The 14,002-nt window shown below is 36.5% G+C and overlaps 1 protein-coding gene and 1 long non-coding RNA gene across 3 annotated transcripts in view; one reads left to right on the forward strand and one right to left on the reverse strand.

Moving 5' to 3' along the window:
• The window catches only part of LOC141406170 (uncharacterized), a 33,662-nt gene extending 25,009 nt beyond the window's left edge, over positions 1 to 8,653 (forward strand). The window contains exon 3 of the long non-coding RNA XR_012413331.1: positions 7,939 to 8,653. This is a non-coding gene — a long non-coding RNA (uncharacterized lncRNA). The remainder of the gene's footprint in view (positions 1 to 7,938) is intronic.
• The window catches only part of cGlr2 (cGAS-like receptor 2), a 33,111-nt gene extending 20,104 nt beyond the window's left edge, over positions 1 to 13,007 (reverse strand). The window contains exon 1 of one of the 2 annotated variants that reach the window (XM_073991358.1): positions 12,729 to 13,007. In XM_073991358.1, coding sequence (XP_073847459.1) covers positions 12,729 to 12,909 — 181 coding nt within the window. In that variant the 5' untranslated portion in view covers positions 12,910 to 13,007. The remainder of the gene's footprint in view (positions 1 to 12,728) is intronic. The other variant, XM_073991359.1, reaches the window with a different exon arrangement.
• Positions 13,008 to 14,002: the final 995 nt, after the last annotated feature.

A 14,002-nucleotide genomic window follows, 5' to 3' on the forward strand; every position in this document is an offset into this window, starting at 1 on the left:
GTATAAGAAAATATATATGCAATAATATATTATACTAAATAAAGGACAATTCACAGGATATTTACTATCCTCTGAAGTGTAGTCTATTCATCCCTATTTTGTTGATCCAACTGCCCAGCAAAATTTTATGGAAGTGGTTCCATGAGATGCCATGATTTCACTGGATCTTTTGCATTGGTTCAAATGAAGTCGTGAAAGATCCGATCTTTTAATCAGCATTTGAACCCATTCGAAGGAAGTCGTGAAAGATCCGATCGTTTCATCAGCATTTAAACCAATTCAAAGGAAGTCGTGATAGATCCGATCTTTCCTTAGCATTTGAACCCATTCCATCGATCCAATAGAGATGAATTTTGTGTTTTTATTTTTACACATGTATATATTCTTTTATTTATCTAAATATGTACGTTCAAAGCAATGTAAGATTTATTATGCTAGGAAGTCCCAATCATTGAGCTAAAAGTAGAGTCGGACTGCACTCCTTGGTATTAGTCGTGTTCCTTTACGTGCCTGAGGTTACCAGTTTTTACCCGCAAAGTGTTTCCTTAATTTTAAAAGCATACAATTTATATGAGAGCAGTTCACCACTTTTACCACTTTTGCAACAATTACCATTTTTAAAAGTAAAGGAACAGTCCAATTATAAACGTTTCCTTGTCTGCTGTAGAGAACCCTGCTCAACAAGTCGATTTGTAGATCCCTACAAAACAACAAACATTTCCAAAACGTTGTAAAATAAAATTCACGAAATAGTAATCTGCAGTTGTAGTCAATGTCGAAATCTGCACTGCACTGATGGGAAGTAAAATCCTTTTGTAAGATGAATCAAAACCTGTTGCGGAGGAAGTAAACTCTGTTGCGTGCAGCGGCGGTGTTTAGACTGCAACAGCTGGGACGGCCGGAAGTCAAGTTTCTCACTTAAATTTACAACCTGTCGCTTGCCAAACACATCGTTCCCGAAGTCTGGAAAATAGGCCAGCTACTGATGAAGCCCGAAAAGGATGCCAGCAAAGGTGAATCTTACAAACCGATTTCGCTTTTGTCGCCCGTAGCAAGGACCCTTGTGGCTTTAGTTCTTCCAGCATCAGAAATAACTTTCCAGTTGCCGATCAATAGCATAGGATCCGTAAGCAGCACAACAATTGCGCTAAAGCCATCCCCATATTAGCCGAGGACTCACTCAGATCAGCAAGCCGTGCGATAGAACAGTGATAGTGACACTTGATTTAGTAAAGCTCTTTGATATTGTCAAGCACCCTCGTTGTTTGATGTCATCGAGCAGACTACGCACCGTCCAAGTTTGAAACGTTGGATAATAAATTTTAAGTGTGGATGACAGTAGTACGTAGAATTTAGGATCAAGAAGTCCAAGACCCGTAGAGTGAAGAAAACCTCTTCCGCTGCAGACGGCATTGAGATCGTAACGTATGCGAATGATTGTACTATCTTGGCGTCAGGTGCCTTCCCTGACGACATTTGTGAAAGACTGAGGTCCTTTTTGTCTGATCTTACCATTTTTTCCACGCGAGGAATATGCAAATACCAGCCAATAAATCTACGGCCACTCTGTTCACTACCTGGGCGGCAGAGTTGGGAACAATAGAGTTGAATGTTATGGTCGATGATAGCAGAATTCAGACCACAGACCCAGGCAGCCAGGGGGTCTTCATAATCTAGAAAGAGAAGTCTAACGTTACAAGAGAGAACCTCTAGATCAACAAGCCTTTCAACCAGGTTTAAGTAGCATTCACACGAATGCAGTCGCAGACGCAGTAAACAGTTATCGTGTGAATGCGGTCCTTGGAGAACATCCACCATCTATCGCAGCTGAGAAGCGCCAGCTGTCAGGACAAACCAGAGTAGTTTTGGGTCAATACGCTCGGGATGGTGCAGCCGTCAAAATTTCTATAGGGCAAGTACTGATGACACCGTGGAAAACATCTGCCCAGCATACAGCACAGGCCCCCACGACGCACTGCTCCTTTTCAATTGCCCTACCAATCCTGCTAAGAAACTTAAGTTTACAGCTTTGTGGTTACAAACTATATAAATAGCGAAATAGCCACATTCTTACGACTGATAGACCCAGAGTCAGATTAAGCAGAAAAATGAGAATACAAACATATTAACTACTGTTACAACAACGAGAACAAACTGCAATTATAGATGTAAACTTTATGATGATAAATAAATTATAGTTATTTCATTAATTCCTTTGAAATAATAAAATAAAAAAATGAAAATCATTTTACAATACAGCATTTTCCATTTTCCGAACAAGACGTGAAAATTACATGCCAAAGGGTTGGGCAAAATGACATGCCAAAGATTAGTGAAAATGCGATTCTTGGGAATTGGTTAAGATGGCATGCCAAAGGATTGGTATAGATGCCATTCCAAAGAATTGTTGAAGATGCCATTCCATCGAGTTAGTAAAGATGACATGCTTAGGATCTGAAAATGAATTGCATCTTTTGGGGGTCACTCTCTTGTAAAAAGAATGAGTGAAGATGCTGAAAAAATGACATTCCATTTCACTTGCACCCATTCTTGAATAGCATCTTTGGCATCGAACATTTTGCTGGGTGATTATTAACATTTTTGCAAACAATAGTAAAGTTCTATCAATCGAATTATGATTGGACCTTTAACCTCTTTCGTCAGAAGTCTTACTGGTCTTCTCACAAAGGTCTATCTATATTCTCATCTTGTTTTTTATGAGAAGTCATCTTTGTCTTCTATTAAAGACATTGTCGTCTCTATGGGAAATCTTACTGAATACCCTGTGACACAAAATGGAAGTCAACATCTGCGCACGATAACTCTCGAGCGGATACATCGATTCGGTTCAAATTTTGGGTATCGGAATATTTTGTCCAGAGTTGATTTAAGTTCGAAGATGGGCCATATAGGTCCACTCCTTCAGGTACCTCCCCCACAAAAGTTCCAAAATGTTCGGAAAATTTGTGGGCATGATAACTCTTCAAGGGAATGACCGATTTGGTCCATACTTTGTATAGCGTAAACTTTCTACCAGAGTAATGTGAGGTTCCAATATGGTCTCAATAGGTCTACTCCTTCCTGTACCTCCCACACAAAATTTCGGAAAAGTTCAGTTTAGGACCATCTCTCGAATCGCTTTGATTTTTGTTGCAACAACTTGTATTCACTTCCCCCCATACGAGGGTACAAGTTTCATCAGGTGCAAGTCCATACTTCCGAGAAAATGGCCGGAAAGGTGCAACAAGCCCCTGTGACACCTTGTGTATTGGTTGGAGCGAAAGATAACCCTCCCAGGGATCTGTCGATTCGGTCCAAAATTTGGCCTTCGTAATATTTTATCAAAACATAGTTTAAATTCGAAGATGGGCTCTATCGGTCCACTCCTTCAGGTACCTCCCCCACAAAAGTTCGAAAATGTTCGGAAAGTTTGTGCGCACTATAACTCTTGAAGGGAGTGACCGATTTGGACCATACTTTGTATAGCGTAAACTTTCTACCAGAGTAATGTGAAGTTCCAATATAGTCTCCATAGGTCCACTCCTTCGGGTACCACCCACACAAAATTTCGGATAAGTTCACTTTAAGACCTGATATCGAATCACTTTGATTTTTGTTGAAGCAACTTGCATACGCTGCCTCAATTACGATGGTAAACGATATTTTAGGGGCAAGTCCATACTTCTTGAGCAAACAGCCCGAAGAGTGTAAAAACCCCCTATGGCACCATATGTTGTGGCTGGAGATCCACTTCCATAACGGTCAATGTCGTTCCATTCCTTTTAGTATCTCCTCCGCAAAACTTTTAATCTTTAATCCTAATCAACATTTTTGTCGGTTCAAACGGCCAAAATTTGTAAAACCCCCAAATACATACGTATTTTGGGGACAAAAAATATTTCAATGTACACAGGCTGAGGGTATATCTCTGTCGGCAAAGCCGACTGATACTTTTTTACTTGTTGTTCTTGAACTCATAAAGTTAAACAAAATGAAATTTTCTACAAAAATGTTCCACCGAAAATTATATGTAGATTTCCCATATCCAAGAAATCGATATTGTCACGTTTTAATTGTCCGTTATCAGTTTTACCCGTTATATTCTCAAAAAAAACGTATGTTTATGTATTTCGGTAAATTTCGCATAATCTATTAACTATATATCAAATTCGGATGGTTACGCTTCTGAATTAGGCATCATAAATTCGTTGTTGGTTAACAGAAGCCCCACAACCGTCGAATCTTTCATCTAGGATTCATTAAATACTCAATGAGGGCTTTAGTTGTAGATATTCAAATAACAGAATCTGTCCGAGTTCTCTGCACAATCAATTGCATATACAAAATTCAATGAAATACATAATCATAGAGTTTTCATAAGAAAGGATCGGGTAAAAGTCCTTTATCATAAAAACATGACAACATCGATTTCTTGTCCTAGTGAAGCGACACTACATAAAATTTTCCTAGCAACATTTTTGTAGTATATTTTCATGCACGAAATCTCATCGTTTGCTAATTTTTCAGTTCCAGAAAACATCCATCTGCCTACGTGCTGAGTGGTGTACACAATATATATCAAATATTTCAATAAAATTATCCATTTAAGGGGTGATCCCTGTTTATAAATTTCAGAAAAAGGTAGAAAGTATAAATAGCATAGAATATGTGGTCAAATTTTTAAGTCGATCGGAACAATATTGCCTCAGTATGAGCGTTGGATGGGAACAATTTATTTTATTTTGTATGCAGCATATAAACCTTGTTTTTCTCGAAATCGGCCACAAAAATATATGACAATTGGTTTATTAGTTTTCGAGATATTAATGAAAACTAATTTTCGTAGACGACCTCAGACGTTCGTAATATTTTTCTCTTTCAGATGAAAAAAAAATCTGCCAAAAAGTTACGTAGTTTTCTCGGGAAAAAATCATGAAAAATGGCTTTTATTGAGCTTTACAACTGGTCTCCTTTTAAGGCTAAGCACACTAAATCGTAAATTGCTTATAGTTTTTATTGCATGTAGTCTTTACGATTTGTATTGCCCCATCATTTTCAAATATTTTGAAGGCTTAAAGATTTTCTCACGCGAAGGAATTCCGTCCAGAATATACTCGTGCAAAAAAATGAAAACCGACAAAAACTTTCTAACTTTGCTATTTTTCAATGTAAGATTCGGCAGAAACAGTATTGATATGTTCGAATGTATTCGAACCAATGCCCTTTCTAATGAATAAGTAAGGAAAAACTAACACATTACCCTATATAGGCCAAAATATAGGAAAAAGTTAAAAATTTGTGCACATTTTATTCATTTTTATTGGTATAGGAATTCACTCTCGGAGTCGACCCGGAGTCTGAGTCGGAGTCGGAGTCGTGAAAAAAACTCGCCTGGAGTCGGAGTCGAGCCAAAAATACCTCGACTCCGAAACCCTGGTTAAGGCGCACCCTTCATGACATTGTTTTATAAGGGGGCGATACAGTCAGTGCATTGTCCCAATTTGAACTTCAATATCTCAAAAATGGTAAAACCTACGAAAATACCGTAAAGGTCAATCTTGTAGAAAATTTTCATAGCTACAACATTTTCTTCAGTCTCATTTTGATAGGACTTGCGGTTTCAACCGCACCTAAAAATGATTTTTCTCATCTATGAACATTGTAGTTTCAAAATCCGCAAAAACTTCCCAGGTGTAAGCACCTTCCATTTAAATTTGATTCAAGAGCACCGTGTGTGGTAGGGGGTATTATGTCTTTGTGTATTTGTATGTAACGTGTCTAAGGAAACGAGATAGACTCATAGTTCCTTTTGGTGATACACATAGAATCACTTTCTGAGTCGATTTATGCATGACCGCCCGTCCACACGCAACGTACTGGTCCCATTTATTGTTCGTTTTAGCTGAAAATTGGGCAATATAATTTTTTAGCCATAGGATGAACGCTATTGATTTTGGTGAAAATCGGTTCTGATTTGGATATAGCTCTCATATATATTTTCGGTCGATTTCAGGTATTAGCTACACCAAACAAGCTATATACGTCCAATTTCGATGATTTTAGAATGTGTGATTGAATTAGGTCTAGAAATAAATGTGCCAAATTTAATCGGAATCGGTTCAGATTTGGATATAGCTCCCATATTTTCGGCCGATTTCACGTATTTGCTGCACCAAACACGTTATATATGTGTGATTTTGATTAAATTTGGAAAGTGAGACTGAATTTTATCTAGAAATAAATGTGCCAAATTTTATCGGAATCGGTTCAGGTATATATTTTCGACTCTTACATATATTTTAGGTATTTAATGCACCAAACTCCCTATTATGTGTGGCAATGTGTGCATTATTTGGTCTAAAAGTAAGCGTGCCATATTATATCGAAATCAGTTCAGATTTAGATATAGATTCCATATATATTTGACATATTCACAGTGGTGTAGGGTATCATATAGTTGGCCCCGCCCGACTTTGATCCTTTCCTTACTGTTTTTATACCCTCAGCATTTATGCTAACGAGGGTATATACACTTTCATACAGGCAAAATGTGCCTCATCGAAATTATGGTTTTAGACCCCAAGTATGTTTGGAGGAAATGTGTTTTAGACAATTTGGAGTCGATTGAGCAATGTCCGTCCGTCTGTCCGTCTGTCTGGCTGGCTGGAGCGCACGATAACTCTCGAACGGATAAACCGATTCGGTTCAAATTTTGGCTTTCGTAATATTTTACCCAAACTTAGTTTAAGTTCGAAGATGGGCTATATGGGTCCACTCCTTCCGGTACCTCCCCCACAAAAGTTCGAAAATGTTTGGAAAATTTGTGCGCACGATAACTCTTGAAGGGAATAACCGCTTTGGTCCATACTTTGCACATCGTGAAATTTCTACCAGACTTAGATAATGTTTCGATATGGACTCAATCGGTCCACTCCTTCGGGTACCTCCCACACAAAATTTCGGAAAAGTTCATTTTAGGACCTTCTCTCGGATCTCTTTAATTTTTTGTTGTTCAGGTACCTCCCCCACAAAAGTTCAAAAATTGTGAGCACGATAACTCTTAAAGGGAGTGACCGATGTAATCCATACTTTGCACATCCTAATATATCTGCCAGGTATATATCTTGTTCTAATATTGACTATATTTGTCTACTCCTTCTGGTACCTCTCACACACAATTCGGATAAGTTCACTTTAAGACCTGCTCTCGAATCACTTTGATTTTTGTTGAAGCGATTTGCATTCGCTACCTCCATTACGACGGTAAAAGTTTTTTCAAAGGCAAGTCCATATTTCTTAGAAAAACAGCCTGAAAGGTGTAAAAACCCCCTATGTCACCATATGTGGCTGTCGGAGAGCACGATAACTCTCGAACTGTTCAACCGATTTGGTCCAACATTTGGTCTCCGTTATATTATATCCAAACTTAGTTTCCACAACTTCCGGTACTTCTCCCCAATATTTAAAAAGTTTCACTAAAATGCTAGGAAGATATCACTTGAATGGGGCAACCAATTTGGTCCAAACTTTGGATCTCCTAATATTTGGCAAAATTTAGTTTAACTTCTAAAATGGCCCGTATCGGTCCTCCCTAAAGGTACATCCCCCACAAAGGTTCAACATTTGTGCCTTAGTGGAGTTAATTACTAATCCACATTTTTCTCGGCAAGTTCAAATGTCGAAATAGGGTCACAAAATTCTGAAAAGACCCTAAATACATTCGATCTATTCGTAAATGAAAGTTTAAATTCACATAGGCTGAGGGTATATCTCAGTCGGCAAGCCGACTGATACTTTTTTACTTGTTTTCTTTTAAGTTTTGCCTTTTTAGGGCGAAGGTCATTATTTGTGAGATTTTTTTAATTGTTAAATATTTTTGTGGAAGATGTATGAATGAAATAAAAATCTGAATATGTTCATTTTCCCTCATTTTTTCAGAAATCAAAATTTGGGGCACTTATTTCGGTGAGTAAATATTCCCCCAAGAACAAATAAAAATATATGTATATGGCTAAAGACACACACGGACTATCCGCTATTAATATTTCAAACCGATCCGAGAAGTGGCCTTAAAATTTATAGAAGCAACAAAGTTTGGAACTTTTGTGGAAGAATTACCCGAACGAATAGACCGATGATATTGATTATTCTCGAACTCGGTCTGAGTTTGAGAGAAATACTGCGAGGTGCAATGTTTGGACCAATGTAAGTCACTACATTTTTTTAAAGCTTTCAAAAAGATATATCGCACCATTTTCAAGAAAAGGGTAGTAACTCAAAATTTTGAAATTTTCACCTTTCATTAAAAAAAAACATTACCTAATGTTCAACTCCACCCACTGTAAAAATCTCCCATTCTTTCGTCTACTTTTTAATTAAAAAATAAAATACCGTTATGCCACTCTTCATGTCTTCAGAGTTATTTGTAATGTATAAACCGTTTTTTTTTTGTCTCTACTTAAGAATAAGACATTTTGGAGAAAAGGTGCGATATATACCTGTAATCCGGACCGCAATAACTACATTCGCTAAAAATCTTCGAACCATACCTAAACTGCATTTGAGCAAAAATTTTTGAACTTTTGTGAGGTAGGCACCCGAAGTAATGACCTATATTGACTATATTGGAACTTGATTTAAGTTTGACACAAATATTGCTATGTTTAATGGTTACGGCCAATATCAGTCACTCCTTCGAACACTGCCTTCATGCGCGAACTAGTCATTTATAGTATTCTTTATGTAGACCATCTTCGAAGTTGATTATAAGTTTGGGAGAAACATTACGATTTCTAAAGTTTCGACCAAATTGGGTATTTTAGTTGGTAGAGCTATTGGTCAATGATTTTATGAAGTATGGACTTGTCCATTAAACATATCATATAGCTTTAAACAGAACAACAAGAAATACATTCGTTAGAATTTTTTATAACGATCATCTAAGAGCTTTTAATATGCACTTTAGCAATAATTTTAAACTTTTGTGAAGTTCGTGTAAGTCTGGAAGAAATATTTCAAAGTTTCCACCAAATCGGCTACTCAATTCAAAAGTTATGTCACTCATCAGTGATTTTAGTCAGAGGCCGAAGGATTTTTTAAACCATTTGAATCATGATATCAGGAAATATGGACTTACCCCCCAAAAAACTTATATCATTGTAATGAGGACCACAGGAAATATTTTTCGTAAACATTTCAAAACGATCCTTAAACAGTCCTTAAACTGCCTATAAATGAATATTTGTGTTTTTGTGAGTTTTGAAAAAAATATTACGATTTGGGCCACTTGTCGTCGAAAAATAAGATAAAAAAGATACTTGAACACCCCCAGCAAAAAAGTCATTACTTTATTCAGTAAATTTTACCAGTAGTAACCCCTTACAAATTGATAGTAAAAGTCATTATTTTTACATGGGGATGTCATAGGAAGAAAGTACTTCCTTAACCCAGATAAAGTTACTGGTCGTTAAAACGCCACAAAAAATGATTGCAAAAAATTGACGTAAAACTCTGTTTTTTTTCGAATATTTTTTTGGGGTTTTTTGCATTTTGTTATAGTATTGTCTGTTATCTGTTATTTCACGTTTATAACGCTTTATTTGACCTACGAATTTTCACGCAATTGGCCTAAAGCCCAAAAGCTAATCAAAAAATCGACTTTTTTATACCCTCCACCATAGTATGGAGGGTATATTAAGTTTGTTTTTCCGTTTGTAACGCATTGAAATACTCATTTGCGACCCTATAAAGTATATATATTCTTGATCAGGGTAAAATTCTGAGTCGATCTGTGCACGTCCGTCCGTCCGTCCGTCTGTGGTAAACACTCTAGCATCCACAAAAAAGGAGATAGGACGCTGAAATTTTGGGAAAATGAGTCTTTTGTTTGCAGGCAGGTCAAATTCGATGATGGGCTATATCGGTCCACGTTTTGGTATAGCCCCCATATAACGGTACCCCCCGATTTGCGGTATTTTGACGTTTATAGCTACATTTTCAGACCGATTTAGCTATACTTTGACATTTAGGGTTCTTAAATGTCAATAAACATATATAACAAAACTTGTGGACATAGGTCCACGTTTTGGTATAGCCCCCATATAACGGTACCCCCCGATTTACGGTATTTTGACGTTTTTAGCTACATTTTCAGACCGATTTAGCTATAATTTGACATTTAGAGTTCTTATGTGTCAATAAACTTATATAACAAAAGTTGTGGACATAGGTCCACGTTTTGGTATAGCCCCCATATAACGGTACCCCCCGATTTACGGTATTTTTACGGTTTTAGCTACATTTTCAGACCGATTTAGCTATAATTTGACATTTAGGGTTCTTAAGTATCAATAAACTTATATAACAAAAGTTGTGGACGTTTTGGTATAGCCCCCATATAACAGTACCCCCGATTTGCGGTATTTTGACGTTTATAGCTACATTTTCAGACCGATTTAGCTGTAATTTGACATTTAGGGTTCTTAAGTTTCAATAAACTTAAATAACAAAATTTGTGGACATAGGTCCACGTTTTGGTATAGCCCCCATATAACGGTGCCCCCCCGATTTATGGTATTTTGTCGTTTTTAGCTACATTTTCAGACCGATTTAGCTATAATTTGACATGTTGGGTTCTTAAATGTCAATAAACTTATAGAACTAGTGGACATAGGTCCATGTTTTGGAATAGCCCCCATATATCGTTACCGCACGATTTCAGGTATTTTGACGTTTTAAGTAACATTTCTAGACCGAATTTGCTATAATTTGATATTTAGGGTTCTTAGTGACCAAAAAACGTATATTCGAAAAAATTATGAACATAGGTCCACATAGGTCCTACAAGTTTTAACCGAATTATCTGTAATTTGAACATTTGACATTTGAAATTCTTAGTGGTCACCACACCTCTCCACCAAAAATTGTCAAGAAAGCCCCCATATAACGGTATCTCCCGACTTTCAGTAATTTGATGATTTTAGCTACAATATTAAACCGAACTAGCAGTAATTTGACATTTGAAGTTCTTAGTGGTCACAACACCTCTCCATCAAAAATTGTCAACATAGGTCCATGTTCGGATGTAGCCATCAAAAACTGTCAACATAGACCCATGTTTTATTATAACCCCTATATAACGGTACCTCCCAATTTCTAGCCCACCAAAAATTGTCAACATACATAGTTAGATATAGGCACTATAAAAAATGGGCCTCCCGAATGAAGCAGGAAAACTATACGTTTTAGAGAAAAAAATGCTTAAAAAGTCTCAAAAATATATTTAAGTTTTCTCGCAAAAAAAATTTCTCGCCACTAAGTGGGTTAAATATGTTGAAAAAAAGCTAAAAAACAAACCTTTTATTTTTAGAACAATTGTTGTAAATTTATGTTCAAATTCAACTCTCAAAATTGTTCTTCTTTGTTCAGAACTTGCAGAGAGGAATCTTTGTTTATGGGGCCAAATTTTCACGAAAATTCTTTAAAATACGCATTTTTGCTCCAGTCGACGAACATTTTTTACCAGTTCATTGCTGTGGTTAAAAACGAATCCTACGGAAAACGGTAAAAATGGGATCAGATTTTGATATAGTTATATAGGTCCCATAATACCAAAAACCGGCTTATCAGATCTATACCAAAATCCGATCCGACTTTAACAATTTTTTTTTTTTTTTGTTGGATTCGTTTTTTAGCCACAACGATAGGACCATAAATGTGGATTTTAGAGAATTTTCGTGAAAATGCACCTTTGACCATACAAATTACTTTGGAAGCAAAGTTCCCTCTGGTGGCACGGGTTAAAGTTAAAATGTCATATATATGGTTTTTGGATGAAACAGCAAAAATTCAAAAAAATATTGTTGTTTTTGGGCCTCCCTAATGTACATCAACATTTCTTCGTAATTTTATTAACAAAAAAAAAACACCTATGCCGACGGCGAGGTTTGAACAGACCACCCTAGGATTTGTAGTTGGATACACAAGCTCTATGCCACCGTACTAATTACTTAGTAATGAGTAAAGTAAGTAGTTATACATGTACTGCCTGATAATGCGGAGAGTAATAAGCTCTCATTACTCGGTAATGCATAAAGTAATGACAAGAGCCTAAAATCTTTTGCTGGGCCTTTAAATTTTTTTGAAAATTTTAAACTTTTGTGGAAGGGATACTCCAAGGTGATGGTGCTCATCATTATTTAAGTTGGGGCCGCAGTATTTTTAGAGCTTTAAAGCCACGATCGCAGGAAGTTTAGATGTGTCCGCGAAAAAATTACATCGTTATATCAGGACTGCAAAAACAAAAATTCGTTAAAAAGACCAAAACTATCCACAAATAGTCCCTAAAATGCACTTAAACCAAAATTTCGAACCTTTGTGGGGAATACATCCCAAGGAATCCACCGATAAATACCATCTTCGATGATGCTGTGAGTTTCGAAGAAATATTATGTTTTGTAAAGTTTGGACCAACAACAATCACTCCGTCGTTTTTATTTTTTTTTTTGCTGTCGTGCGCACTACCCATTTTAGTTGATTACCTTTGGATTTTTTAAACTTTCGGCCTCATTACATCAGTAAGTATGGACTTACATTTTCCATTTAATCAATTTTCATATTTTGACTTTTTTTTTCATAATTCCAGGTAATTTTCATTTGTCGACAGTTCATGCACAACCAACCAAAATATGGCATCACATCTCTAACTTCACTTCCAATTTACAACTCACCACCCAATTGATAACCATTGAAGAGCGATCCAAATGGCGGTGTTTCTCGTAAATGTGTAAATATTTTTATTTTAATATTTTCAAAATGACTGGCATACTCTTCCCGATCCCGATCAATATTTATAAATTGATTAACATGGATCAGAATTGATTCCAAATTAGGTTTTAATTTTGTATACATTTTGTCTTTAACACAACACTGACTCTGTGTGTACGATACGATGTTGATCGAATGCACTTTTCTCAATGACTGAGAGGGAGTATTTTAAAGGCAGAACTATTTATTGTTTTGACGGACGATTTGTTTGTTGTGCTCCTCCATATGTTGTTAGCGTTGCCGTGCTGAGATGATTTGCGTTTGCCCGTTATTGGTCGGGAAATTAGATGAAATACTTTTTTAATTCTAATATTCCCTAAGAGGTTTAGATTAATTCAACGGTAACATATTAGCTAGTTTTAGACTTTTCTCAGTTTAGAGGTTTTAAATATTTCGGAGTAATCCTTAACATTTTTTCTTATTATATGGTAATGTTAGGACACATTATAAAGCGATTTTAAAGGTTTATACAATATTTGATGAGTTGGAGACTGTTATAAAATACAATTGAGTCTAAATATTTTCTGTTCATAATATCTTGTTAACCACGTTGTTCTTTAAATGAAATTATTCTTTTTATTTATTTTAAGTATAAAGGGGTAGTGAAGCCATGAGGTCTTAGGGTTTTGAATTTATTCCAATTCCATCACATTGATGGAATCTTTCCTTTCCTATTTTTATACCCTCAGCATTTATGCTAACGAGGGGTATATACACTTTCATACGGGCAAAATGTGCTTTTAGACCCCATGTATGTTTGGACGAAATGTGTTTCAGGCAATTTGGAGTTAATTTAGCCATGTCCGTCCGTGTGTCTGTCTGGCTGGAGCGCACGATAACTCTCTAACGGATCAACCGATTCGGTCCAAAATTTGGCTTTCGTAATATTTTGTCCAAACTTAGTTGTATCGGTCCATTCCTTCCGGTTCGGAAAATTTGTGCGCACGATAACCCTTTAAGGAAGTAACCAATTTGGTCCATACTTTGCACATCGTGAAATTTCTACCAGACTTAGATGAGGCTCCAATATGTGCTCAATCGGTCCACTCCTTCGGGTACCTCCCACACAAAATTTCGAAAAAGTTCATTTTAGGACCTGTTCTCGAATCGCTTTGATTTTTGTTGTAGCAACTTGTATTCACTGCCCCATACGACGCTATAAGTTTCATCAAGGGCA

Source organism: Musca autumnalis, unplaced genomic scaffold (assembly GCF_047663935.1).
Source record: "Musca autumnalis isolate F117 unplaced genomic scaffold, ASM4766393v1 scaffold_5, whole genome shotgun sequence".
NCBI lineage: Eukaryota > Metazoa > Arthropoda > Insecta > Diptera > Muscidae > Musca > Musca autumnalis.